Source organism: Salmo salar, chromosome ssa04, assembly GCF_905237065.1.
Source record: "Salmo salar chromosome ssa04, Ssal_v3.1, whole genome shotgun sequence".
Classification (NCBI taxonomy): Eukaryota; Metazoa; Chordata; class Actinopteri; order Salmoniformes; family Salmonidae; genus Salmo; species Salmo salar.
This window is the reverse complement of record NC_059445.1, coordinates 51648555-51675390: the sequence shown is the minus strand read 5'-3', so window position 1 is coordinate 51675390 and position 26836 is coordinate 51648555. Positions and strand designations below refer to the sequence as shown.

General features: G+C 43.1%; 3 protein-coding genes across 6 annotated transcripts; 2 read left to right on the top strand and 1 right to left on the bottom strand.

Annotated features, from left to right (window-relative positions):
* The first annotated feature begins 2971 nt into the window (after positions 1–2971).
* Positions 2972–8888, top strand: LOC106603395 (NLR family CARD domain-containing protein 3-like). 2 transcript variants are annotated; one of them, XM_045717078.1, is made up of 7 exons: positions 2972–3230; positions 3348–3628; positions 3723–3827; positions 4098–4175; positions 4387–4504; positions 4736–4874; positions 5122–8888. In XM_045717078.1, exons 2-7 carry the CDS (start codon positions 3426–3428, stop codon positions 6735–6737), a joined length of 2259 nt encoding a protein of 752 aa, XP_045573034.1. In that variant the 5' UTR covers positions 2972–3230; positions 3348–3425; the 3' UTR covers positions 6738–8888. The 2 variants fall into 2 exon arrangements, with proteins under 2 accessions (XP_045573034.1, XP_014052502.1); XM_014197027.2 differs by having other exon boundaries at positions 4634–4874.
* Positions 8889–11093: 2205 nt separating this feature from the next.
* On the bottom strand, positions 11094–22055 carry rn121 (RING finger protein 121). 3 transcript variants are annotated; one of them, XR_006769500.1, is made up of 15 exons: positions 21916–22055; positions 20446–20483; positions 20061–20202; positions 19627–19781; positions 19025–19132; positions 18692–18812; positions 18475–18608; positions 17657–17758; positions 14017–14793; positions 13685–13814; positions 13302–13367; positions 13115–13159; positions 12973–13038; positions 12631–12760; positions 11094–12406 (listed from the first exon to the last, which is right to left on the bottom strand). XR_006769500.1 is itself a non-coding variant. In XM_014196594.2 (9 exons), exons 3-9 carry the CDS (start codon positions 20184–20186, stop codon positions 14673–14675), a joined length of 867 nt encoding a protein of 288 aa, XP_014052069.1. In that variant the 5' UTR covers positions 20187–20202; positions 20446–20483; positions 21737–22025; the 3' UTR covers positions 13927–14672. The 3 variants fall into 3 exon arrangements, 2 of the variants coding, with proteins under 2 accessions (XP_014052069.1, NP_001134947.1); XM_014196594.2 differs by lacking the exons at positions 11094–12406; positions 12631–12760; positions 12973–13038; ... (1 more) ...; positions 13302–13367; positions 13685–13814 and having other exon boundaries at positions 13927–14793; positions 21737–22025; NM_001141475.1 differs by lacking the exons at positions 11094–12406; positions 12631–12760; positions 12973–13038; ... (1 more) ...; positions 13302–13367; positions 13685–13814 and having other exon boundaries at positions 14379–14793; positions 21916–22003.
* On the top strand, positions 22007–26602 carry xndc1 (xrcc1 N-terminal domain containing 1). Its single transcript, XM_014197021.2, is given in 10 exon segments — positions 22007–22253; positions 22514–22655; positions 22786–22941; positions 23098–23267; positions 25000–25085; positions 25206–25477; positions 25574–25661; positions 25789–25934; positions 26058–26125; positions 26127–26602. Coding segments are annotated over 10 exon segments (1347 nt in total). The 5' UTR covers positions 22007–22208; the 3' UTR covers positions 26301–26602.
* The last annotated feature ends 234 nt before the right edge of the window (positions 26603–26836 follow it).

Here is a 26836-nt window from a genome sequence, read left to right as displayed (position 1 = left end):
CACATGACGCCATACACTTGGTCTGCGGTTGTGAAGCCGGTTGGACGTACTGCCAAATTCTCTAAAACTATGTTGGAGGTGGCTTATGGTTGAGAAATGAACATTAAATTATCTGGCAACAGATTTGGTGGACATGCATGCATTCAGCATGCAAATACCACTCTCCCTCAAAACTTGAGACATCTGTGGCATTGTGTTGTGTGACAAAACTGCACATTTTAGTGTCCTTTTTTTGTTTCCAACACAAGGTGCACCTGTGTAATGATCATACTATTTAATCAGCTTCTTGATGTGCCACACCTGTCAGGTGGATGGATTCTCTTGGCAAAGGAGAAATACTCACTAACAGGAATGTAAACAAATTTGTGAACAACATTTGAGAGAAATAAGCTTTTTGTGCATATGGAACATTTCTTGGATATTTTATTTCAGCTCATGAAACATGGGACCAACACTTTACATGTTGGGTTTATATTTTTGTTCAGTGTTATGAATTTGAGATTTTGTATATTGATGGAGTCGCCTCTTCACTGATGACGTTGAGACTGGTACTATTTAATGAAGCTGCCAGTTGAGGACTTGTGAGGCGTCTGTTTCTCAGACTAGACACTAATGTACTTGTCCTCTTGCTCAGTTGTGCACCGGGACCTCCCACTCCTCTTTCTATTCTGGTTAGAGACAGTTTGCGCTGTTCTGTGAAGGGAGTAGTACACATCATTATACGAGATCTTCAGTTTCTTGGCAATTTCTCACATGGAATAGCCTTCATTTCTCAGAACAAGAATAGACTGATGAGTTATTAAAGTTATTTGTTTCTGGCCATTTGAGCCTGTAATCAAACCCATAAATGCTGATGCTCCAGATACTCAACTAGTCTTAAGAAGGCCAGTTTTATTGCTTCTTTAATCAGAACAACAGTTTTCAGCTGTGCTAACATAATTGATAAAGGGTTTTCTAATGATCAATTAACCTTTTAAAATGATCAACTTGGATTAGCTAACACAACGTGCCATTGGAACACAGGAGTGATGGTTGCTGATAATGGGCCTCTGTACGACTATGTAGATATTCCATAAGAAAATCAGCCGTTTCCAGCTACAAAAGTCATTTACAACATTAACAATGTCTACGCTCTATTTCTGATCAATTTGATGTTATTTTAAAGGACAAAAAATGTGCTTTTCTTTCAAAAACAAGGACATTTCTAAGTGACCCCAAACTTTTGAACGGTAGTATACCTACAAAATTAAAATCAGCCTTCAGTTTATTACTGTACTCCTGGCGGCACGATTTTGCTAAACTTTGGGAATATCTATTTTTTTAACACTCTAGTGCAGTACAACTGTTTTTCACACAGCATTGCAACCGCCTTTGAAAAAATTTGTGTGGATAATTTGTGCTATTTTATTGTTACTATTAGTATTATTATTAGTAGTAGTAATTATACCAACATTTATTTTGAAAGTTTACACAAATACTGCTATGCTGAAAGCTATTGTGTAGGTTAGATTTAAAGAAATACACTTTTAACAACATACAAATATATGTCATTGGAATTTCTCAATAGAGTCTGCAAAAACTTAAATTGGACTCTTGTGTTGGGTGATGGGTTTAATACAGAGTGCTCCTTACTCAACCCACTCCATTCATTGCAATGTACATGGAATACACATTGGGTTGTAGAGAGAAAAATACAGCTGTCTCAGCTAAAGTGGGGTGGAAAATATTCATTAGGGTCTCTACTAACCAAATATAGTTTGTTTTTGAGGGAGGCTGTGTCACACGACCTGCTGCTGGCTTTTTACTCCACCCCTTCCATAGCACCCAACGCAAGACACTATATATTAAATACATATTGGGTTGTAGAGAACTTTTCTACCTGTCTCAGCTTTTTTTTTACCAGGCAAGTCAGATAAGAACAAATTCTTATTTACAATGACGGCCAACCCCGGCCAAACCCTAACCTAGTCCCTATGGGACTCCCAATCACGGCCGGTTGTGATACAGCCTGGAATCGAACAAGGGTCTGTAGTGATGCTTCCAGCGCTGAGATGAAGTGCCTTAGACCGCTGCGCCACTCGGGAGCAAAGTCTCACCTAAAGGGAGAGGGTGGAAAAGTGCTGCTGGATATGTATGACACAGTCCCCCTCCAAAACGAATCATATTTGGTTAGTAGACGCTACAAATTATTTCCCACCCCTTTAGCTGAGACAGGTAGTAAAGTTTTCTCTTTACAGTTCAATGTACTTAACCAGTGTCAACATTGTATTTTTCCATTATTAGTCTTTAAAATAATTTATTTGTTTTCATAAATTACTTATCACCTTTTCTTGTTGGCACAATACAAGTGGCCATTGATATAACATTCAATACATTTTTAATCAGTTAATGATATTACAATGTGGGCTTTTATTTTGAAGGTTTCATAATTTCATCAAGGTTTCGTCAAGAAAGAAAGTGACGTCATCGTGTTTGCTACTGGCAGAATAGTTTATAACTAAACCAAGATAGACCACAGCCTGTCGTTTCAAATGGGAACAAATTAGCCATGGTGGGCAGAACAAGCAAGGACGTGGGCAGAGCCAAGCATGAACTAGCAAGATCCTATTGGCCCGTTCTAGACAATATTTGCATATTTCCGTTGGGGAACGCCTATTCTGTGAAGTGCGCGTGTGCAATAACTCAATTCGCCTTTGCGCTTCTTCTAAACAACGCGATTTTGTGAAACTTTGGCAAAGGGTAAAGTTCACAAAACTTAGTCCACTCTGTTTATAACAGATTGTAGTTCTGGCAACAGAAAACTTGAGATCAAACGTTTAATCAATGAGTAAATTATTAGAATGTCGGCCAAATGTATCTCGATCCATCTTCTCCCACTGCTGGCTATTGGGCTTCCTCTCTACCATATTTGGTAGTGAGTGGAAACGCCAACCGGATGCTTCATATTTAAACATCCGGGAAATATCTGTCTCATTGTTCTATCTGTGATAGTACTTCACAGTTCCTGTTGGTCGGAGTCAAAAGTTAGTCCGGCCCTGTCTGTGGTCTATATTTAGTATTTTAACCGGGAACATTTGCCGTTTATTAGCTCTAGGGCTATGTTACGTGTATTTTGGACGCGTAACATTATGTTTTAGTACAGTGAATCGCCATAAATGAGGCAAACAGGTGAATTTAGTAGGCCAGAGGTTTCAAAACAAGATCGCCTCGGAACAGAAAGCTTGGTCTTGGTAAGAGAGACCTATTCGCAAGTCGCAACAAGTCTGTAATTGTTCTAGAATTACTTATGATAATGGTAAAAATGTGATCGACTGGTATGCGTGTTTTTTTATTTTCTTGCAACACAGGTCTGGCAACATTCTAGTAGCCATTGACGTCAGACTTTGAACTGTGACCCGGAACCTGTACACCCGAGGTCCTCCAGGATGGCTGGGCAAGGCACTGACGAGATGGAGCATGATGGAGGGGAAACTATATCAGATGTCAGTTTTCCCTTGGGAGAGGGTGTGTCTGGCCGCGGAAGAAGTACAACCTCTATGTCTGAGGGAGAGGAGGATTTCTATGTGCCTGAGAGGAGACCCTCCCTGGACCTGGGAGATGGCCTGAGACCTATGGACACTACTCACTGGTGAGACACTGACCACAGCACATGTCATGTGCCCAGAATTAAGCTTGATCCTTTCCCCATCCTCAATCATTCATCGTTTGTGTGTGTTTGGCAGGCATGATGTGGAAAGGGCTCAATCCCCGGTCCACAGCTACAATTCCGTAAACAGTGATACCCAATTCTGGCCATCTGATGAAGAAACTGAGCTGTCTGCTACTAGGTACACTAAAATATGTTGATTTCTAGACACTCATACACTTACATTAACATACAGTACAATGAAAAGCATGCAGTCACACAAAATACATACACTTGCATTACATTTAGTTTTTCTTTACAAAGTATTAACACGAAACAGGAACACAGACCGTTAAAGGACTACAGTACATCAAGATATTTGTTATATTATGTGGACAACGGCTCCTTGAAGCAGCACTAGTTCATTACTGCTGCTGATTTATTCATTTTCCATGTGATGTTCTATTTACAGAGTCCAGCTGGAAAGAAAAGAGTCTTACTCCAGTGGCTACTCCGTGGACAGTGATGACTGTGAGACCAGAACCAGGAAGTAAGAAAAGTCATCCATGTTTGATCAGGCACAGACAGGATGCAATCTGTTAGTGTGTTATTAGGGTGTAATTATGCATATGTTTATCTGAGTATTGTTTCCTGAGTATAGTGTGGGTGTTGGTGCATGTATGTCCATTTGTTTACAAATGGTCAAATCTGTGGATAGGCTCATGCACTAGTATGTGTAGCAATAGTTCATCTTCCACCAGGTCTCAAGGGGCTCCACCTAAAGAAGAGGGTCCTGCAGTGGAACTTCCAAGACCAGAGCTGATCAAAAACCCAGACGAGAAGAGGCACCCTGCCCTGACAGTAGACTTCACTTTCAAGGTGGGCTCAGACTTCACTCTAGTCTAGGTGACTGTATGTTCAGTAACAAATGTCAACATGTCCCTAAAGTTAAGTGTAGTGGATGAGAATTGCTTTTCTCTTGTTTTAATTGTATTCTGTGGACCCCAGGCCATCAGGAAGACACTGGAGAAACTGGGGAAGGATGATTTCAGGACATTTAAGTTCACGCTGTGGAAGCGTTACCCAGAGTCATTCAGCTCTCCTCCCCAGGGCATGGACATGGTGGACCTGGTGGATAGACTGCTGGAGATTTATGACCTAGAGGTGGCCCTGCAGCTCACCAAGGCCCTGCTGAAGGACATGGGCCTCAAACGCCTGGATGCCTACCTCACGGACCTCTGCAAGAAAAGTATGCACGTTGGCTTTATTTCATTAGATTCATGTAACATAATGATTAAAATAACAAAAATGTATACTTTGAGTTATGATAGGGTAATAGTTGAGCTATGCTCATGATGCATTTATACATTATACAGTACTTCAAGAACCAATGGGTTATACACTAAAATTGTTAATTTAAATGGCCATTGAACAGGAAATATACTAGATTGTGCCTTTTTTTTTATGTCTGTGTTTTCCCTGTTCTCTCTGTGCAGATGAGGTGCGTTATGAGCTGAGAGACACTCTGTTGAGGAAGTATAGCTGGATGTGTGAGGGCTTTGCCCAGCAGGGAGAGCATAAGGCCTTTGACAGTATCTTTAATGAGCTCTACATAACAGACAGAGGCAATGCTGGGCCCAACATCGAGCACGAGGTCAGAAAGATCGACAAGCTGTCCACCAATCGCAAGGAAGAGAAGCGTATCACCTGTAGCCAGATCTTTGACCCCAATGTGATCTATGAGAAGCATGTGAGCCATATAGTGACCAACGGCATCGCCGGGGTAGGGAAGTCTGTGGCCGTGCAGAAGTTCATCATGGACTGGGCAGAGGAGCGCGAGCACAATCATGTCTACTTCCTGTTCCCACTGCCCTTCAAAGAGCTCAACCTCATGCTGAACCTGAAGATCAGCCTCCTGGAGATCGTCCACACTCTCTACCCCGAGACCAAGGTGCTGCCCACCTTCGAGTGCGACGAAGGCAAGGTCATGTTCATCTGTGACGGGCTGGACGAGTATGCACATTCCCTGGACTTCCACCGCACTGAGACTTGGTGTGACAGCACTGAACCAGCCGCCATGCACGTGGTGGTAACCAACCTGATTAGGGGCAACCTGCTCCCCTCGTCTCTCGTCTGGATCATCTCCCGCCCCCTCACCTCCAGTCGGCTGCCCCCAGAGTCTGTGCACCAGGTGCTGGAGGTCCGTGGCTTCAACAACGAACAGAAGGAAGAGTACTTCAGGAGGAGATTTCAGGACCCGGCTCAGGCTGATAAGGTGATTGCCCACCTGACCTCCTGCAAGACCCTCCACATCATGTGCCATCTGCCCATGTTCTGCTGTGTGGTGTGGGAGGTTTTCCAGCGCACGTTTAGGGAAAAGGGGCCGGATGCAGAGCTGCCCAAGGGGCTGACCCTGATGTACACTCACCTGCTGCTGGTGCACCTGCATGTGCGTGGTGCCAGGGGCTCAGCCTCCCGCACCCCGGAAGAGGAGAGGGAATTCCTGATGAACCTGGGCAAGCTAGCCTTTACGATGCTGGAGAAAAACCAGATGGTCATTGACAAGGCCGCCTGGAAGGACTGCGGGGTGGATGTCGCTGAGGCTGTCACCAAGAGCGGCCTGTGCATTGAGTTCCTGATCGAGCAGTTTGTCATGTACCAGGAGAGGATCCAGACCTTCATCCACCCCACCATCCAAGAATACCTGGCTGCCCTCTACGTGTTCCTCACCTGGAGGTGTACGGGGCAGAACGTCCTGCAGCAGCCACGGAATAGCAAGTTCTCACGCATGTTCAAGGACCCCGGGCTGCTGGACATGCACCGTAGTGCTATTGAGAGAAGCTTACAGAGCCCCGATGGAAACCTGGATGTCTTCCTGCGCTTCCTGTTGGGCATGGCCCAGACGGCCAATCAGGAGCTGCTACAACGCTTCCTACCCGATAAGAACAAATGCTCGTCGGCCTCTGAGGAGACAGCCGCCATTATCAGGAAGAAGATTAAAGAGAACCACCACCCTGACAGGAACGCCAACCTGCAGTGCTGCCTGGACGAGCTTGGTGTTAGTGCTGAAGCTCCCAGAAGGAGCCGCTCGAACTCTGTGAAGAACCAATGACTGACTATACTCTGACTACAGTATGTATAAAGATGTATATATTAGGTTTGAAATATGGGTTGTATAGTTAGACACACTTTTATAAGGGAATTGGGGAAGAAAGATATGGATACTTCAGGGTTGCTTTGTGACAATACTCAACTGTGGTAGTAAGTGGAAATATGTAATGAGAAAAGTAGCCACAAGGTGGCAGGAGCATTACACTACTATACTACTGAGACACAGGCAGTAAGTCACTCAGCTGCTGTGAGGGGTTATAAAGAGTAAAGGGGATGTGACAAATTACATATTTATAGGCAGTCACATGTATTGACTATACTTATTATAACATTGACGTTTTACACCAGGTATGTGCAACTGATGGGGGGTGGGGGTCACAAAATCTTACCTCACGACAAGCCGCAGTAGCGCGCAGGTCTGTGTACCCACAGCCATACCCACACATGCAGTTAGAGCCGACCCCAAGCCTTTTGCGGGCAAAACATTTTAGTGGCCCCCTCGACAAGGAAGAGAAACAATTAAATTTCCTGCAATTCTACACATTTTGCCATGGGGCTTAGAGCAAATGTTAGCAGTTTTTTTATATGATATCTGAGTGAGAGTTACTAACAAAATCAATAGGGGCCCCTGGGTGGTAATTTGACCATGATTACTACAACTTCAGATAGCTGGCTAGACTTACTTACCAATCTAATTAAGTGACTGACAAGAGACATTTCAGATGCACAACCAAATTTCAAAATTGCACCTTGGGTCAATTCCATTTAAATTCAGAAAGTAAACACAATTCCACATTGAAAAGCATTAGAAGATAATTGGAGTTGGAATTTCATTGTACTTCCTGAATTGAAATGGAATTGACCGCACCTTGTGTATTCTACTATTCTAACTCTCAACAGCAAGTTGAGATCCCGACTGAGTTCCTAAAAAAAATCAATAATACAAAAACATTTGGAAATTGATTCGCAGGCCTACAGAAGGGGGGCCTCCCAGCTGTACACAATGGTGAGCTGATATAAATGAATTCAGTGTTTTATATGTGCTTACAAGGTGCACACAAATGACATGATGCAACCTTATTTGCCATGGCTGTCTACTTCCAGAACAGTTGTGGTCTCACTGTCAAATAAAACACAATTGAATCAATTTCTAACAGATGTGAAAAAATAAGGGCAGATGAAGAGAAGTTCCCTCCGAACTAAATTCTTTAATCTAGGTTACAGAGTCCGTGGCAAAAAAAGTCAACAATAATGTATTTATCTATCCCTATTATATGAGTCCTCAAGATCGCATTAGAATCCATATTTGACTATTATCACTAGATGGAGCAATAGAAATGCTCCGTGGTACAAAAAGTACACAATTATCATACTTGAGTAACTTTCTATTAAAAGGTAAAAGTCAGCCAGTAAAAACTACCTGAGTAAAAGTCTCAAAGTATTTGGTTTTAAATCTACTTAAGTATCAAAAGTAAATGTAATTGCTAAAATATACTTAAGTATCAAAAGGTAAAAGTATAAATCATTTAAAATTCCTTATATTAAGCAAAGCAGACAGCACCATTTTCTTGTTTTTAAAATGTATGGATAGCCTGGTGCACACTCAGACATTATTTACGAAAGTTGCATGTGTTTATTGAGTCCGCCAGGCCAGAGGCAGTAGGGATGACCACATGTTCTCTTTAAGTGCTTGAATTTGACCATTTTCCTGTCCTGCTGAGCATTCAAAATGTAACAAGTACTTTTGGTTTTCAGGGAAAATGTATGGAGTAAAAAGTACAATATTTTCTTTAGGAATGTAGGGAAGTAAACGTCAAATATAAATAGTAAAGTACAGATACCCCAAAACAGTACCCCTTTAATAAAGTATTTTTCTTAAACATGAACACCACACAAAGGGTTTTGTTATTCAGCCAATGTTTGCAGGTCTGATGGACCCACAACATTACTGGGTTAAAACACAGCCATAACAATTTGTAAAAATACTTAGTAGACAGCATACATGGTTAACATTTGCCATTTACCTCTGCTAGATCACACTTATCATTAAAAGCGTAATTCGTTTTTTATATATTAAATAGTGATTTTTGTAAATAAAAAATAAATTATCAAGACATGGGTGGAATAAATCATGTTGATCTTGAACAAATAATAGTGATAACCTTGTTTCATTTGAGGTTTATTGCTTTGAACTGAACCAATTGGAAGGATACATTTTACATACAGTATTTTATGGAAATTATAAATGAGCCCCATTGAACACATTAAGGCCAGTCTACACACCACGAGGGACAGAGTTTTACTGTGTGTGTTGCAAATGTATTTCTTGCACTTGATGCATGTGTACTGTCTTCCTGTCCTTGGGTCAACACACATTGCAGCGCTTTTTCTTGTTACTACCGGCTGCAATCTAGATTGATGAAAACACTTAGTAGGAATTTGTACTAACATCTCACTCACATATATAGTTACAGCAGGCCATGGTAGGAGAGTAAGACACATGCAACATCACCACTCACACTTCCGGTATTGGAGTTATTGTTTCTGTGGGTGGGGCAGATGGGGCACCAGCATCCTCCTCCTGAATCCTCCTCACGATGGCAGCAGCAGCTGCGGTCCTTGGGATATGTTGCGTCCTCTGGATTTGAAGTCTTACCAATGCCTTGCCCAGCTCCTCGAGAAAGAGTCTCCTCTGGAGCTTCCCTCTGTTCCAATCTGGGTTCAACGCCATCCAGATGACCAACGCATTGTACGCCAAGATGTTGAAGAACAAGTGGCCAGCAGAGAGTTCTTCTTTTGCAGCTGTAGCCAGTCACCAGCTTGTCTAAACTGTCCACCCCTCCTTTTGTGGCATTGTAATCCATTATTTCTGGTTTTTCCTGGCCACAGATTTTCCCATCCCTAAGCAGCGTACTCATGAGTACCACATTTTTGCCTTTGGCACGTAGGACAGTAGAGACGTGTCGGCCGTGAACACAGAGGAATTGATAGGCCTGTTCCGTGTATTCAACAACTGAGGTGGGAGCTCTGGCTGTTTTTTTCCCATACTCTTCCTACCATCATCAGCTTCCTCTTGAGCTCCTGTCTCAGCTTGTGCGAAGTAAAAAAGTTATCGCATGTGATGTGGCCACAGAGTCCCTGTATCACGTCCAGGACATCCCGCATCCCTTGGTTCTTCTCAGGTGCTCCTCCATCTGGCCTCCCTGTATACACTTGCAAGTTCCACGCATACGATGAAGCAGCAGCCCAAATCTTGATTCCATATTTTGTGGGTTTCACGGTATTTACTGCCTGAAGGGGCAGCGGCCCCTAAATGGCATAATCTGCTCATCAACAGTAATGCTGGGCCCGGGGTTATAAAACGGGAAGGCGGTCCACCCACTTGTCCCACACTGACCTGATTGCAGCTAGCTTGTCTGGCGTCTCGGTTATCAAAGCGGATAATCCTGGAAATAATGGCGTTTTCCAGAGATATTGTTGCAAGTAAAAGTTCCCTGCCAGTTTTTGCATCCCACAGGGATTCCTCATTGGATCTGAAAACACCAGCAAGGAGAAGAACCCCAAAGTATGCATGTAAATGAGTTTGGTCCATCTCACTCCAAAAACACACCTTCCCTCTAACATAGTGCAGTCCAGAATGATTTTCTGGATGGTGTCTGGGATGAACAGTTGAAAAGAAGACTTTATGTCCTGCACATGAGCAGTGGCGATTTTAGCATGTAAATCTTGGTAGGGCAAAAAAAAGTGGGATGCATGCCAGCAAAGCCACAACACTAAACAATACATTAATTGTGACAAACGGTGCCCACAAACTGTTAGAGCCTTCAAAAAGCTGTTCCAACAGCAGAGTCCCAACACCTTACACTGCTACACCTGGCCATCAGTGGAGACTTGTCTGGCAGCGAAACAGTTAATTCAGCCTCATTTACTGCCTTTTAAAAAAACATAGCTGACATGGCTGACTTGCTTAAACAAATGTGGTTCCTACTGACAATTGTGATGTACAAACTATGGCATAAGAGGACAACAAGCAGATAAGAGGCAATCCTTAATTTCGATTGATATTAATGAGTTAGGACGGACGTAGTCAATAGAACTATTTGTTCAGCACTTTTGAAATGTACAGTGCCAGAATTCAGAACATGGGCCGTTCTTAGTGTTCTTTCTCCCTGTACACCAAGTCAGAACCGGCTTGAAGTTTCTAGCTCTACCCTTAGACTTGGCAGTGACAGAACACTGACCAATCATGGCGCAACACTCCGTATTTTCTGCTGGCTTGCCCCACCACCACAGAAAGCACTGAGCTAGCCTGAAACACCTGCATTTTGGAGCTGCCTTACTCAAAAAAAAAGAGACCTTTGTTTGTATGTGGCTTTATTAACTCAATGATATATATTTGGTACATTGTGAAAACTGATGTGACACGTATTAATGCCAAAATAACATGCAAAACAGGCAAGCCTGTTTTTTTTTTGTTGCTTAAAATATGTGGCTCAAAACACAGTAACACTGGAGGCTCTGCCTAACCTGCCCTGAATGACGAGTCGCCACTGCACATGAGTAACCGCCATTCGCGTTGGCCCTGGTTGCATCCTTATCACACTGGCAGCCATGCTGGGTGGCTCATTCCTTGGCAAGACTATTCAACTTCAATTTTTTTACATCCACATTTCTCCTCCTGCAGGCTGCTGATGAGCTGGTTGCTGACAGGCTGGTCCTGGCTGCTGATGGGCTGGCTCAGGGTCAATCTCATCCTCTTCTTCCAACTCACTGTCAGACTCCGTCTTGCTAGAGACATTTGATACTCATATTCTGAAAATGTTTCATCTTCCAAAGTTGAAGACGCTCCGTCCACACTACCTTCTCTCTCTGCAAAAATATTTTCTAAGGCCCTCTGAGCAGAGATTATTTTTGCCATACTGTTTGATTGTGGAAAGGAGCCACACATACAAAGCTATTTATTTGAGGTGTCCCTCCCCCAATTTGCACCTGGCTGGGGTAGTGTGGGAAAATACAGCATTTTTTACAATGTATTGAAATAACTTTGTGGAGGTTCCCGCAAGACAGTGTAGTTTCTCACACTACAAAGTGGGAGAAAAGTGGGAGATATTCACTGGACCCGAGGGTAATAAAAGTGCCTCGAACACCACATATGTAATATAAATGTGTAGGGGGGTCCAGTGGACCAGAACACCACATATGTAATATAAATGTGTAGGGGGGTGCACAGTGTGCACTCAATGAAAGTGTTATTTTACATGTTCTTCATAGAAAATTAGCCAAGGACATGTCTCAGGTTGAAAAAACATAATTCAATTGTATCATTAACCCACACAAGGGTTAAGTACTGGACTAAAACCATCCATCTAATCTAATTTCTTGCTAGCGTGGTTTTTTTTTTTCCCCTGATCCTTTTTGCTAGGTTTCTTCTTAAATTCCTTTCTCGGTTTCCCCTGGTGTTTTGAGTTGGGAGTGAGTGAAGGACGAAGGGAGAGGACATGAGGTAATGAGGGAAAACTAGCCTTGTGATTGGGCATCAGTGTGACAGTCCTTCGGTCAAGCCCAGCTATGCTGCTTATTACACAGGTGAAAGTGGACTTAAAATCCTCTGCAGTCACGTTCTTTAACACCAGACTCCTCTGGATCACCCTGCCGTCCTCTGAGGCTGATCTGAAAGCACCACATTTACAACTCTTAGCCAACACTCCCGCCACAGTATATAGTACACCAGCTCAACAGAACTCACACTGTGGACTTTGCCTACTCTACATGTGTGGTTGAAATATAAAAACAGCAGTACAGTACTAACAGCATGGTTAAAAGAGAAGAAAGTAAGGGACATGGTTTAGTGTGGCTTCCAATAAAGTATGTGAAGACAAAGCCCCAGTACTTACACCTCTGTTTCTGATACTCTGCCATCAGTGAAGGCTACCTCTGGGAAGGTGCTGTTGACCAGCCAGTAGACATGGGTAAAGTCATCAGGAAGGCCTGGGTCTGCTTTACATTCAATAATCAACTGCTCTCCTGTGTATGACAAACAACACATCCTGTTTGTTAAAAATGGTGGTTCCTAACCAACACCAGAATAGAATTATCTGACCGCACACCCAGCACACAGGAACACTGGAGGTGAAGACCAGGTAATCCTCGAGTTCAAACACTCAAGAGTATCCATGATTGATGAGCCACTTTCATGAAAACTCAAAAAGAATAACTGAGATGGCAGAATTCTTTACCTTTAACAGCTCTTATTTTGGACCTATGGGGCTGGAGGATTCTGGGAGACGGCACCTCTGTGGAATCTAGACAATATCAACTGAAGTTAGAGACACTATGAAACATAAAAAAATGTATGCAGGAATATAGACGGACACACACCTGCAGCGGCCTCTGAGCGCAGGACCCCAAAAAACCCCGCGAAGGCTGTAGAAGAGATGGAGCACACCCTCAGCCATTGTGTAACACAGGCACATACACACAGAAATGTAAATACATATGCAGCAGAAACATCCACATTCCCATACATCAGTGAACGTGTGTGTGAGAATGTTAGAGGATCTCTTACCTGTGAGAAGAATCGTCAACTGCATACTGGCTTCTGTCCGACTACTGTGCGAGTTGGTCAACAAAGCTAGTTGTAACAACACCGTCTCATTTACTTAGTATATATGCACAGTTACTTCCCCTTAACGCACCCACGCTGACCAAGAACACACAAGGGAATTCCCTATCAAGTTATTTTGCGTATTTATGTTAGACACAATCAGACTAAATTAGTTACTAGACTCTTTGACCTCAAATGTTACTTTCACATTTACAGGTCACATTTCCTCATGTGTAATATACCCTCTACCATATGACTTAAGTGCAACTCATTTAACACATGGACATGAATCATATAAGAAATGTGAAATATTGTGGTGAAATACACATATTTTCACTGCTTACCTGTATTCTTCACAAGAGCAGTCTAAAAGAAGAACGTCATATTTCAATGGCCACACCCAATCCTAGTCCAGGGTGGCATGACTGGCATCAGTCTGGTATGTTTCTTCATATGACGAGAACTATACTGCATCTTAACGGAACAGGAAGTATAATATTCTGGAAATTATACCCAAAATCCCCCAGGTCATGAATGGTCTATACTAGTGCATCTGGTCTGAATTAAGTAAGGTCTACACCTGATCTTGACTGTGTCACGTTTAATAAGACAATCAAAAGAACAAAAACATGACAAAAAAGTAAATAGACAACCAAAATGATCAAATTATATTCACCTTTTTGCATAGTCTTTTACGGTACCTATTTCTTGAGAGTCATCTGGGCTGAACACAGACACGTGCGGCCGTCTGAGGGAGGCGCAAGGGGGACATATTGCAGTTCCCCTCTTAAAGAGATGAAGTCTGTAGTAGGATAGGACACACTGTCTTGAGCCCAGTGCTCCGCTCCTGAGGGACTAGAAACCCTCACCCCAGCAGCTACATTCAACCAGGACCTCTACTTACAAAAAGGTGCAGATTTAACACACAAAACGAAGACCGGCACTCTACAACGCTCCACTCACATATCTGGGCCGTGTTAGCCACTCATTACTGTAGAAACCAAAACTTAAGACAAATTACCTTTGAAAAAGCATCTCCAAAAAACTGAGGACCATTTTACTAAGCAATGAAATGTACAATGCATTTGTTTAAAAAGTTGTGATTGACTGAACAAAAATACAATAAAACAGACATCCAAACCCAGGTTACTAGTCAAATTCTAATACATCTTAAATACAGATACTATGTGCCTATAAATATATACAAATAGTACATGTATAGACACAGTTTATAATAGATGTTCTTATAGTCCATGGTGAAGCCTCCTAGTCAGGCCAGTGCATTATCTACCATCTCCATATGGCTTGTGTGTCCTTCTCCACTCTCCCAGGTCACTCCAGCCCCAGGATGTAGTTGATGCCTTGCACAAGTCCAATGATTACTGGTTGCCAAGCGACAAGGTAGCGGAGCCAGTCCAGGAGTTGTCCATACATGACATGTGGCCTCTCCCAGCTTCAGATGGGTCAAGGAGGCAGATAATTAAGTGACTACCCCACCCCTGATTCCAACCGATCTGACCCAACCAAACCTTGACTAAGCAATTCATTTAGAGTTGTAATAAAACACATCCAGCCTGTGACAATATGATTATTATAGATCCTTCAGGACACTACTAGAATCAGGCTGGATATTGGGGAATGGATAACATCTTCCCAATACTACATACAGTGCATTCAGAAAGTATTCAGACCTCTTCCCTTTTTCCACATTTTGTTAAATTACAGCCTTATTCTAAAACGGATTAAATACATTTCTCCTCATCAATCTACACACAATACCCCATAATGACACAGTGAAAACAGGTTTTTAGAATTTTTTGCAAATGTATTCCAAATTAAAAAATTAAACACCTTATTTACATAAGTATTCAGACCCTTAGCTATGAGACTCGAAATTGAGCTCAGGTGCATCCTGTTTCCACTGATCATCCTTGAGATGTTTCTACAACTTGATTGGAGTCCACCTGTGGTAAATTCAATTGATTGGACATGATTCGGAGGACCTGAGCCCTAGGACCATGCCTCAGGACTACCTGGCATGATGACTCCTTGTTGTCCCCAGTCCACCTGGCCGTGCTGCTGCTCCAGTTTCAACTGTTCTGCCTGCGGCTATGGAACCCTGACCTGTTCACCGGACGTGCTACCTGTCCCAGACCTGCTGTTTTCAACTCTCTAGAGACAGCAGGAGCGGTAGAGATACTCTCAATGATCGGCTATGAAAAGCCAACTGACATTTACTCTTGAGGCGCTGACTTGTTGCACCCTCGACAACTACTGTGATTATTATTATTTGACCATGCTGGTCATTTATGAACATCTTGGCCATGTTCTGTTATAATCTCCACCCGGCACAGCCAGAAGAGGACTGGCCACCCCTCATAGCCTGGTTGCTCTCTAGGTTTCTTCCTAGGTTTTGGCCTTTCTAGGGAGTTTTTCCTAGCCACCGTGCTTCTACACCTGCATTGCTTGCTGTTTGGGGTTTTAGGCTGGGTTTCTGTACAGCACTTTGTGATATCAGCTGATGTAAGTAAGGCTATATAAATAAATTTGAATTGGGAAAGGCACACACCTGTCTATATAAGGTCCCACAGTTGACAGTGCATGTCAGAGCAAAAACCAAGCCATGAGGTCGAAGGAATTGTCTGTAGAGCTTCGAGACAGGATTGTGTCAAGGCACAGATCTGGGGAAGGGTACCAAAAAATGTCTGCAGCATCGAAGGCCCCCAAGAACGCAGAGGCCTCCATCATTCATAAAATGGAATAAGTTTGGAATCACCAGGACAACGACCCTAAGCACACAGTCAAAACAATGCAGGAGTGGCTTCGGGACAAGTCCCTGAATGTCCTTGAATGGCCCAGCCCGAGCCCGGACATGAACATGTCTGGAGAGAACTGAAAACAGCTGTGCAACGACGCTCCCCATCCAACCTAACAGAGCTTGAGAGGATCTGCAGAGAAGAATGGGAGAAACTTCTCAAATACAGGTGTGCAAAGCTTATAGCGTCATACCCAAGAAGACTCGAGGCTGTAATCGCTGCCAAAAGGTGCTTCAAATAAGTACTGAGTAAAGGGTAATGAAAAAGTCAAAGGGTCTGAATACTTCCCGAATGCACTGGATATCCTAACATCAAATAACAACTCTGCTCTAGGGCAACCGTTCTTAAAGTATAGTCGCGGACATGTTAAATGGTGGGCTGCAACATTTCAAAGGAAGAAATGATTGATATATCAAAACATTTTGGGGGGTGGGGACTCAGTCGTGGTCTCAACTTCCTGTTGACAGTTAGAATAGTAGAATACACAAGGTGACATTTAGAAATGTGGTTGTGCACCAGCAGTTTCTCTCTTGCTATGTCAGTCACTTACAATTTTTAGATTGGTAAGTTAGCTGGCTAGACTAACTAAACTTATACGAATCATGGCCGAATACCAACCGGGCACGTGCCCAGGGGCCCTGATCGCCACGAGGCCCCTGGGGGGCACAAATCTCGCGTCGGGCCCCGAAAAGGGGGCATGTTTTCATGAGCTTGGGACACGGGAAAACAGCCAATTTCTCATTTGAGTCCCAGGCTGAGAAAGTTTTAGAACCCCTGCTCTAGGGTGTTATTTAATAAAAATGGTGTGAAATTAAATACAGTATGTATGCTGTTGGTCAAAAAAGGATTTGTGTATTGAGTGGATGCAATGGAAACCCCGTCCCCTAAAGCAGAAATGGCAGAAAGCTGCGTCTGTTGAGTTTTTACTGCAGCAAAAGAGGAACTGGAACTACTTTATGCAAGGTCTCCATGAAGACAGCTATCAGACAATGGTTAACCTTGTTTTCAGAGGACTTCACCTGAGGTCCCTTCCCATAATATCCTGTTCCAGTTTGTGTTTACATATCAATGTGGGTCAAAAGTCCCATGAACAACATCACTGTGTAAATGTGCCAATGCTGCAGCATTTACAGGAAACAACTTATTCCCATCACAGCCAAGGAAAATAACTCGGCCTCAACATTTGCCATCTTATGTGCTCTGGACTGTGCGAATTCCAGTCATGCTGACAAACAGAGGGAGAGTGGGTGAAACAAAGGGTCACTGAGTGAGACCATCTGAATGTTAAAAACACACACAACACAAAAAGGTAACACTAAGACACACTACAAGAGATGTAGGATATTACTAAACCTGTGTGTTATATGTGCTGTGCTCGCTCCCTGACAGGTCGTCATTGTAAATAAGAATTTGTTGTTAATTGACTTACCTGTATAAATAAAAGTGAAAACTAAATAAAAACACAAACATGTCATATGAGAGCAGAAGAGTAAAGGATACGGGTTACTGAACATCCTTTTCAGGTCCACCTTCTCTTTGCAGTACGGGCATATCTGCTTCTTTCCCACGATGCACCATCCTCGTATGCAGAATTCATGGAATCTGAGGCAGAGAGAGTTAAGGGAAAATTCCACCCAAAAACAATATTTTGGTATTTGTTTCAGTAGCCCATTGTTGACATAGTCCCAAAAGGTTTTGCTTGTCAGCAATCAAGTTAAGATATATAACTTTCAAAATACAGAAATCATGTGTATGTATTCAACCCTAAAAACATGAGAATAACTACAAAATGAGGCCAAATATGAAACAATAGGGGAAATTGGGTCAAATGCTGTAGGCATAGTAAAAGGGCATACTGGAAAGTTTCTTCCTACTTCCCTGTGGCACACTAATAACCATATCAGCAACATCACCAGTAAGCTATTCAAATCTGATGTCCTCAAAATGTGAACATAGTTACCACAAATGCCATATAACATGTGACATTTCACCTCATGGAAGACTAGTACAGGCAGTCAATACAGGAGATGACATAGGGCAACATTATTTACAGAAACAGGAAGTGAGACGGGCTCATGGTACAGTGTTATTGAGTCATACGAACAACAGTCACATCTCAGAAATAAAGTTCATGCACACGTCTGTTTGGTCAATTTCCCTTTGGTGTTTGTGTGCGTACACCACCTGTTTTCCACGACTGACTGCCAGTTACGGCTTTTATGCAACAGATAAATCAGTTCTACCACATCAAGCTCCTATGTGTTATTCAAATATGTTCATATTTATCTAGAGCATTTTTCTTAGATGAAAAAGAATACACATGGTTGCAGGATAGTCTGTATGTGTTCTCGATGATTCCCTCTTCGCTGACATCAACCAGTATGGGCTGGCCACACACAGCGCAGATACTGTCTGAGAGGTGCTTGGTGGGCATTCCAGACGCACTGTAGTACTAGAGAAGTCAGAGACACAATATAGTGTGGCTGGACAGATTCACAGCCTTTACTTAAAAAAAACAAGTACTTGTATACTCACCCCCACTGTCGATGCCATGAAGTCTGCACACATTTCGGCAAAGTCCCTACCCAGGACGCCATAGTACAGACCATAGAACAGCAAGGACACGCCAAAATCCATTGCGTCCTCTGGCTTTATTCTGGAAATAAAGCCAACCAAAAGCATCATCAATACTATTAGCATGATCAACATGTTACTACTTCTCAAAGAAAGCTCTGGCACCTCCTCTAAAAATCTAAACTTATTTGAAGGTTTTAGAGAGAAAGTTACTAACTACACAAGCACAATCCTTGTAAACCACTGGTATTGTCCATAAATACACAATTGGGCCTAGAAATAACCAGAACATACCTAAATATCAAGTTGATGCCAAACAGTGTAAACATGACGACAGTGTAGCCCACTATCCCTGTGGCATAGCTGATCTTGTAGAGGAGGAGGAACCATTTATAGACCAGCCTGTCCAAAGAAACACAAGGAAACATTCAGACATATTTCAGCTAACTGGCAGAGGTAATGTGAAGAAACATAGATCAGTATTTTGCCTAGAGCAGCACTGGCTGCATGACAGGTTACATTTGGGACTTTGGATTGGTGGCCCTCTTACCATGACCATTCTATCATGCATCACCTAGGCATTCGGTATAAAATTATTAGGTGGGTGCTTACATTTCTCCTATTCACACATGTACAAGTGCAAATGTGTTTTTTTTGCATATCCCACTCCCCCTGACACACCCTCGAAGAGTGGTGTCAGAGCAAGGTATCAGCTATTATTGGACAGCAACCCTGGAGCAATTAGGGATAAGTGCCTTGCTTAAGAGCACATGGACACATTTTTCACCTTGTCGGCTCAGGGTTTTGAATCAGCTACCTTTGGATTACTGGCACAATATATGAGGTGTTATATGGATGTGTGTAGACACTACCTGGGCTTGTGTATGGGGCCTTACCTGGGCGTGGTGCACACCAGGGGCTTGCGTGTGGCACGGTAGGTAACGTATGCAGTGACCACAGAGAAGATGAACCACGTGACCAGAAACCTCCACCAGTGAAGCTTGGTGGTGAAGTACAGAGGAACCACCCACATCTGGAACAGAGTCACCAGCTACAAAAATAAAAAGAACACATTTTAAAGTACAGACACACATAAGGTAAATTTGCGACTGAATAACACTGAGAACCAGACTGTGTACAGTGGAAGAAACTGGTCTGTGGACAGTTTGTCTATACAGTATGTGAAGTGTGATTTGTATGATTTGCCTGCAGGCATGCTGTGTATTCCCTCTTTCTGCCCATAAGAGAGCATGTGTTTGTGTTTGCACAGTCATGCATGAGCATGACTGTGCAGTGTGTGGGTGTGAGAGAGAGAGTGAGATTATTTTACATTGTAGGACTTGGGGTGCCTCTGTTTCCATTGCACAAGGACCAGCTGGGCGATGACCAGGGTGACAATGAGGATAAGCACCATCTCAGCGTGCATGGACTCATGGCCCTTGTGTTTCGCATGCATCCTGGCATGCTCCAACCTACAGTATGGACACACACACAACAATCAACCTACTGCTCAGGCCTGGGTATCTGGATAGATTCTTATAAATCGACATATTCATAACACATTACCAGTTTTCATTGGAAGGAAACATTGTTGATATACTTTAGAGCCTTTAGTTTATCAATTAGGCTTCATGATCAACTTCACTAGACTTTTGTGATTCAACGTGTGAAATCTAATTTGCAGCCAGAATTAATAATTGTGTGAAGAGACTGACCTCCACTTCTCCTCCGGTGACAGATGGGATAGGTCGACCTGAAGTGAGAACAAGCCAAACAGACAAACACGACAGTTCCAAAGGCTTCTAACTCCATTAGTAATGTTCTACATACATAAACATACATTCATTTAGAACCTTGTAGATAAACTGTCACAATTCATCTACTAAATACAATGATTGCATGCATAAAAAATGGCCATGTTAACAAAACATTCTGTAATCTGATCAGTGATCATGTGGATTGGGAGGCGGTTGATAGTGGACAGACGTGAACACTAAAATAAATTAACACTGCTGTCCAATAAAGAGAACATGCACAGTTTCTGTCCATTAGTGCTAAATGGTGAAAGAAATTGGCCTCTGGTCCAAAGCATTGATTAGAGAGCTCGAGCTGCCAGGATATGACCTGTGACTCAGACTGCCACATCAACGCTTGTATGGCATGCCATCTAATGGGTTGTCACGATACTAGTATGCAATACTCAGCGGTATCTTGGCCATGAAACAAACTACTACATTTCCTGAGGAAAGCAGTCCTAATGTTGGAAACAAGCAGCCTTGTGTGTCACCCAGAATCACATGTTTCTTTTCCAAACTATAGTACACAATATTTGACATACAGAAGTTTTTTTTAAAGGACCAAAGTGTTTAGTCTGCTTTGTGTTCTCCTTAATGTGTCATGGAAAATAAGCTATCGCGATACTGGTTTCGTGACAACCCTAACGTTACTACATCATTGACTCAATTGCTGTTGTAATATGAGAACAAAAAGGTTGTCAAGTAAAAGCAGCGAATTCGGGGCAGGTAAACCAGAATGATCCATTTAACTATCTGTGGCTACCTAGCGTTAGCTACCACGTAAAGTACAAGGCAAGGGCGGGTATAATGTGTTACGTTACAACAGGAATCTGTTCCAAAAACTTCGTAAAGTACAAGGTTGCCAACAAACAACGCATACAAAGTAGCATGATAAATTCACCTAGCTAACGAATAGGCTTCAACTCACCACGTAACTTATTCTTAACAGACATTTTTCGGAATAAACGTGGACAGTGAGTGAAAAACTTAATGAAATAGCCCACTCCTACCCGTTATCTTATTCTGCCGCTATACAACTTTGTATGTGTTGTTTGTTGGCAACCTTGTTATTTACTTAGTTTTTGGAACAGATTCCTGTTGGAACGTTCCACAAATTATACCCACCCAGGGTCCTTGTACATTTGTCTTAGCTGACTGTACTATAATTGGATATATACTTGGTTTCCTAATGCACTCAATGATAGCCTACCTGTCTGGCTAAAATGGGAAGACAACTGGGATGTTAGATAAAACTAACACCGTATGACGCTTACTCGCCGGTGAGAGAGACAGGTCTATTCCATATTAGCAGCAACGTGCGCACTTTACAATTCACGCAATTCTTTTTTTTTTCTGATTCTACAACCGTAACACCTGTGGCACCCTAACCTGATTTGGTTCATCGTGGTGTCCGAGTCCATGATCGTGTTCTACACCATCAACCTCCACCTCAAACACCCCCGCCATCTTCGGGAGTGCTGTGAATTCCTAGCGCATGCCATTTCCGGGTTGGAAAACCGGAGGGCCAATATGAACACTGCACGCGAGTTCCTTTTCCGTTTGTCAACACTCACAGCGGTGGTTGTTTTCTGGTGGCGGGAAAAAAGAACGAGTAACAAACTGTTCAGCGGATAATCTCCTGAATTTTACATAAACAGACAGCTAATTAATTTGATCATAATATGGCCCCAGTGAAAATTAAACACGTCGTTTCATTCACGTCACAGGTAAGTTCGTGTATTTAACTGTCAACTAACTTAGCTTACTGCAAGTAGACTAGGGCTAGCTAGCAATGAGTAGCTAGCTAACTATAGTTAGAAACTCAGTAACGTTAGGTAGTTAAATTATCTAGGCAGCTAGCATTAACCAAAAGCATTTGGCATGATGAGAAAGGTTCAGCTACTGGACAGCGTATGTAGCCATGTCACATGGGTTGCATCAGTAGCTGTACATGTCGCTCCTAGCTAATTGTATTGAAATGGTGCAGGACCCCAAGAACGGTGTGGAGAACCTGTGTGTTGTGGGTGGAGACAGCAGGTCGTGGCTGTGCAACCCCCAGGACCGAAGTGGAGTCCTCAGAGCAGAACTGCAGCTGGAGCGAGCCTCATACTTTGGATACATCGATGTGGGTAAGGCTCATCAAGATTGACAACGAAGTTTATGTATTGTAGTAAACACACAATGGGACACTGTTATCGTTTTGTTTTGATGTTCCATACAATTTAATGACCGTTTCCCAACTTGCTGTGTTATTTGTAGGGAACTGTGGATCTGCGTTCATTCAGATTGATGTCGGCCGGTCCTCTTGGCCCCTGGACCAGCCCTATATCACCCTGTTGCCAACAGCAACACTGATGAGTCCAGCAGAATCCCGACAGGGCACTGGGCTGACAGGAGTGAGAATGTTCAAGAAAGGTGAGACCAGATAGACTGGATGGATCTCAGCCCTATGACAACAGTAGGACTGATATGTCATGCAACATAGATAAAGGGAATGAGAATCAGTGTCCGAAGATGCTTCTTTAGTAACCCTCCTTTAGTCAAAACAATTGCCCCCCCCCCCTCCTCCAGGTGATTTCCTGTCAGAAGGTGCAGAGGACAGCTGGGACCGGGTGAGAGTAACCTGCACTCAGCCTTTTAACAAGCGCTCTCAGTTTGGCCTGTCCTTCCTGCGCATCCGCAGCCCCCTGGAGGAGAGCGAGGAGGGCTCCACACAGACTGGCAAAGAGAGCCAGGGTCAGGTGTGTGTGTGTATAGACTGAGGGCTTGGCAGTGAACTCTTCAGAGAGAAAGGTACAGTAAATCGCAGAGAACGCCTCTGGGCCCGGTTTCCTGATAGCAGTAGACCTTGTTGCATCTTTCTTACAAAGGCCAAAGATATAACATGCGTTTCCCAAACACCATGCAGAGCGAACGATCACTAAGTGCGTTGTTAGAGCGTGTCGATACTGATAGGATTAAAAGAAAGGGAGCGCTGCTCTCGGGTCAGCTTTCTCCACTCAAATCTTACCTTAACATTATAATTATTTCACAATACTTGACGACGGATCAGCTACTAGAAAGATATTACCACCTACGGCTGCAAATATCGAGGTGGCTTATTCTAATGCTTACCCTATAAAAATGCACTAAATCACCAATTTGTCACATCATTGCCCACATGTTAGACTACACATAAAATATATTGAGACTTACAGACCGTAGCCTACAAGTAGCAGAATATAAATAAAATGATTGAACATGAGTCTATAGCTTACTGTTTATATTTTCATTTGAGGTGTCTTTTTATACATCACTTTGTATCAATTGCAAAGACATTGGCAACTTTGTATTGTAGTCAACTTTTTTCTGGTCATTGGTGGTCACAGAGAGACGGATAAACCATGTGATTCTATGTTTAGCGGAGATCTTCTCTGTATAAAGTGACATAGGAGGGCAAAAAGCATCTTAACAATGCACTTGGTTGTTCTACGAGTGGTCTGAGGCAGGGGTTACATCACAAGCGTTTTCAAGTTCAACGTTAATAACGATGGTTTTGGGAAACAGCTGAGGGATTTAACATAGCTCCTATGAAGGTTCTAATGATGAACTTAGCCTTAAGATGCTTTTGGGAAACCGGGCCCAGGTCTCTTGGTCCACCCACCCCTACGGGAGGTCAACTCCCGCTCAGCCCAGTCAAAGCTCTTCTCTGTCCTGGCACCCCAATGGTGGAACCAGCTTCCCCCTGATGCTAGGACAGCAGAGTCTCTGCCCATCTTGCGAAAAAGTTTGAACCCTACCTCTTCAAATAGTATGTTCAATAAGACCTCTGTCTTATTCCCCCCCCCCAAAAAAATGTTTTGTTCTGGTTACAAGCGTCTGCTAAATGACTGAATTATATTTAAAACAGATAAGAGTTTTGTCTTATGTGGTTGTTCCAAATGATTTCAATCACTTTTACCCTTTTACCCTATTCAAGAGTATACTGTGTCTCAACTGATAACGGGCACAACACAAACACTTCAGATGTAAGGGTTTAAGCTACAACATTTGTGAAAATCTGAGTTAAGGTGATTGAAATCATATGGCACGACCCTATGGTGATGGATTTGGACTGTTATGAGATGAGGGTAAGTGTGTGTATTCTTAAGCAGTAAGGCACAAGGGGGTGTGATATATGGCCAATATACCACAGCTAAAGGCTATTCTTATGTGCGATGCATCGCTGAATGCCTGGACACAGCCGTGGTATATTGGCCATATAGCACAAACCCCTGAGGTGCCTTAATGCTATTATAAACTGGTTACCAACATAATTAGAGCAGTAAAAATAAATGTTTTGTCATACCTGTAGAATGTCAGCCAATCAGCATTCAGGGCTCGAACAACCCAGTTTATAATTTGGGAATATACAATAGTATTATTGGTAAACATCAGAGGCCAGAAGTGTTTGTGCTTGTATTCTCACTCTCCTTTGGCCTTCTCTCTATTCAGACAACCCCAGATAAATCGGCATCAGGCGTGAGAGAATGGCTGTCCAGCCCTGCTGTGCAGAGAACCTTCTTTGGGGGAACGAAAGGGTAAGTGGAGGAATTTTCAGTTTTGTATGAAGCACTGTCAAACAGATTAGACAGCATTGAATGAATAAATACTTTTACAGAAAATTACTTACACCTTGGTTTGTCTCCCCCTGCTGTCAGGGAGGGTGTGGTTCTGAGCCGGACAGCTCGTATGGTCCTCACAGCGTCCCAGGCTGCCAGGCGTTCCCTTCCCCTTCCCCTTCCTTCCACTTCCTTGTCTCCCAGTCACACATCATCCTCTGGCACTCAGAATACAGCAACCTCTACCCCTCCCACAGCCAAGCCAGATGCAACTACCCATATCCCCAACCAGGGAAAGCCAGGGGCTCATACAGCTACACCCAACAAAGGCAAGCCAGTTGGAAATATGGGAAATATACACCCTCACACAGGTAAACACCTCAGCTCTCAGAAATACCATGCATTTTGCTTGGTAAATAGTTTGGCAACACTAAGCTTGACAAATGATAAGTTGTGATGTTTTTCAGCTTCAATGGCTTGTTTAAGCACAGTTCGCAGCTCCAAGGAAAATACTTCTCAAAGACACCAGAAGAGAAAACCAAACTCCAAAAGCAGGTATTCCTCTATACTCCACCCCATGGATCATTTTGGGAGGGTAAGCTTATCCTGGATCTGCACATAGGAGCAACTTCTAGCTCACAAGTATCTCTCAGCATGAATCTGTCCTTTACCTCCCTCCCAGGCAGAACCAGCTGAATGGCACCACCTGTAGTAAGCAGGGAAAACCTGCAGTCGGTAAGAGGCCTATAGCTACGCTACAACACACTGCCACAGCCCCTCATCCTCAGGACACTGGTGACCTTGAGACCACATGCCCAATATGCGGAGGTGTGTTTATGTTGGCTTCTTATTCTGTCTCTTCATGGACTGTATGACATACTGTATATTGATTCACTGTTACAATCAACAGTAGTATTGACACCCGTTGTCTGTTCTTTCTCTATGCTGCAGTGTTCTTTACTGCAGAGTACCTGCCGCTCCACGCCGCCTCCTGCCAGCGGTTTGGAGACCAGGAAGCTCCCTGGGGGGATTGTGACCCCTGTTCCCCGCCCCTTCCCTGTCTCTCCTGCCAGCCCAGAGGAGTCCATGGTGCCCTGCCCTCTCTGCTCCTTCAGGTTCCCTCTGTCCCACATCCAGATGCATGCCAGCACCTGTGGAGACCCCGTGGACCCCCATGTTATCTGGGTGGACTAGGAAAGAATGCATTGTATAGTAACACATTTTTGCTTTTGATCAGTGGGCAGTGCAGCAAAAGTGGACAATATTTTGCTTTTAATATACTATATGTATATTTGTATTTTACTGACTTGTTCTGTATCTATATAGCTGGAAAAATAATGAATCTCTCTCTGCCTACCTCTATTCCCCACTCTGCTCTGAGTGATTGGTTCTCTCCTGAGGTCATTGAAGGCTGTATGTTCTTGCACTGTTTAACACATGCTATGTGCTAATGATGACCTATAATATATTGTATACTATAAACAGCATCAATCATAGACTGTGTTCAGTACATCTTTTTTTGGAACTTATCACATAATTGAAATGATCAATTAAATTAACTGTGATTTATTTTGCCTTGTTGGCTGTTCCTTGTATTTTTTCACCACTGAACTTGTTGCACAGGGAATATTAATTACTCCTGCTACCTGTTAACAGTGTCTCATCTGCAGCGTTTCCACTGGGGAGCATTTCCAGTGATAATGTTAATAGAGGCTTGGTATGGAAGGCAA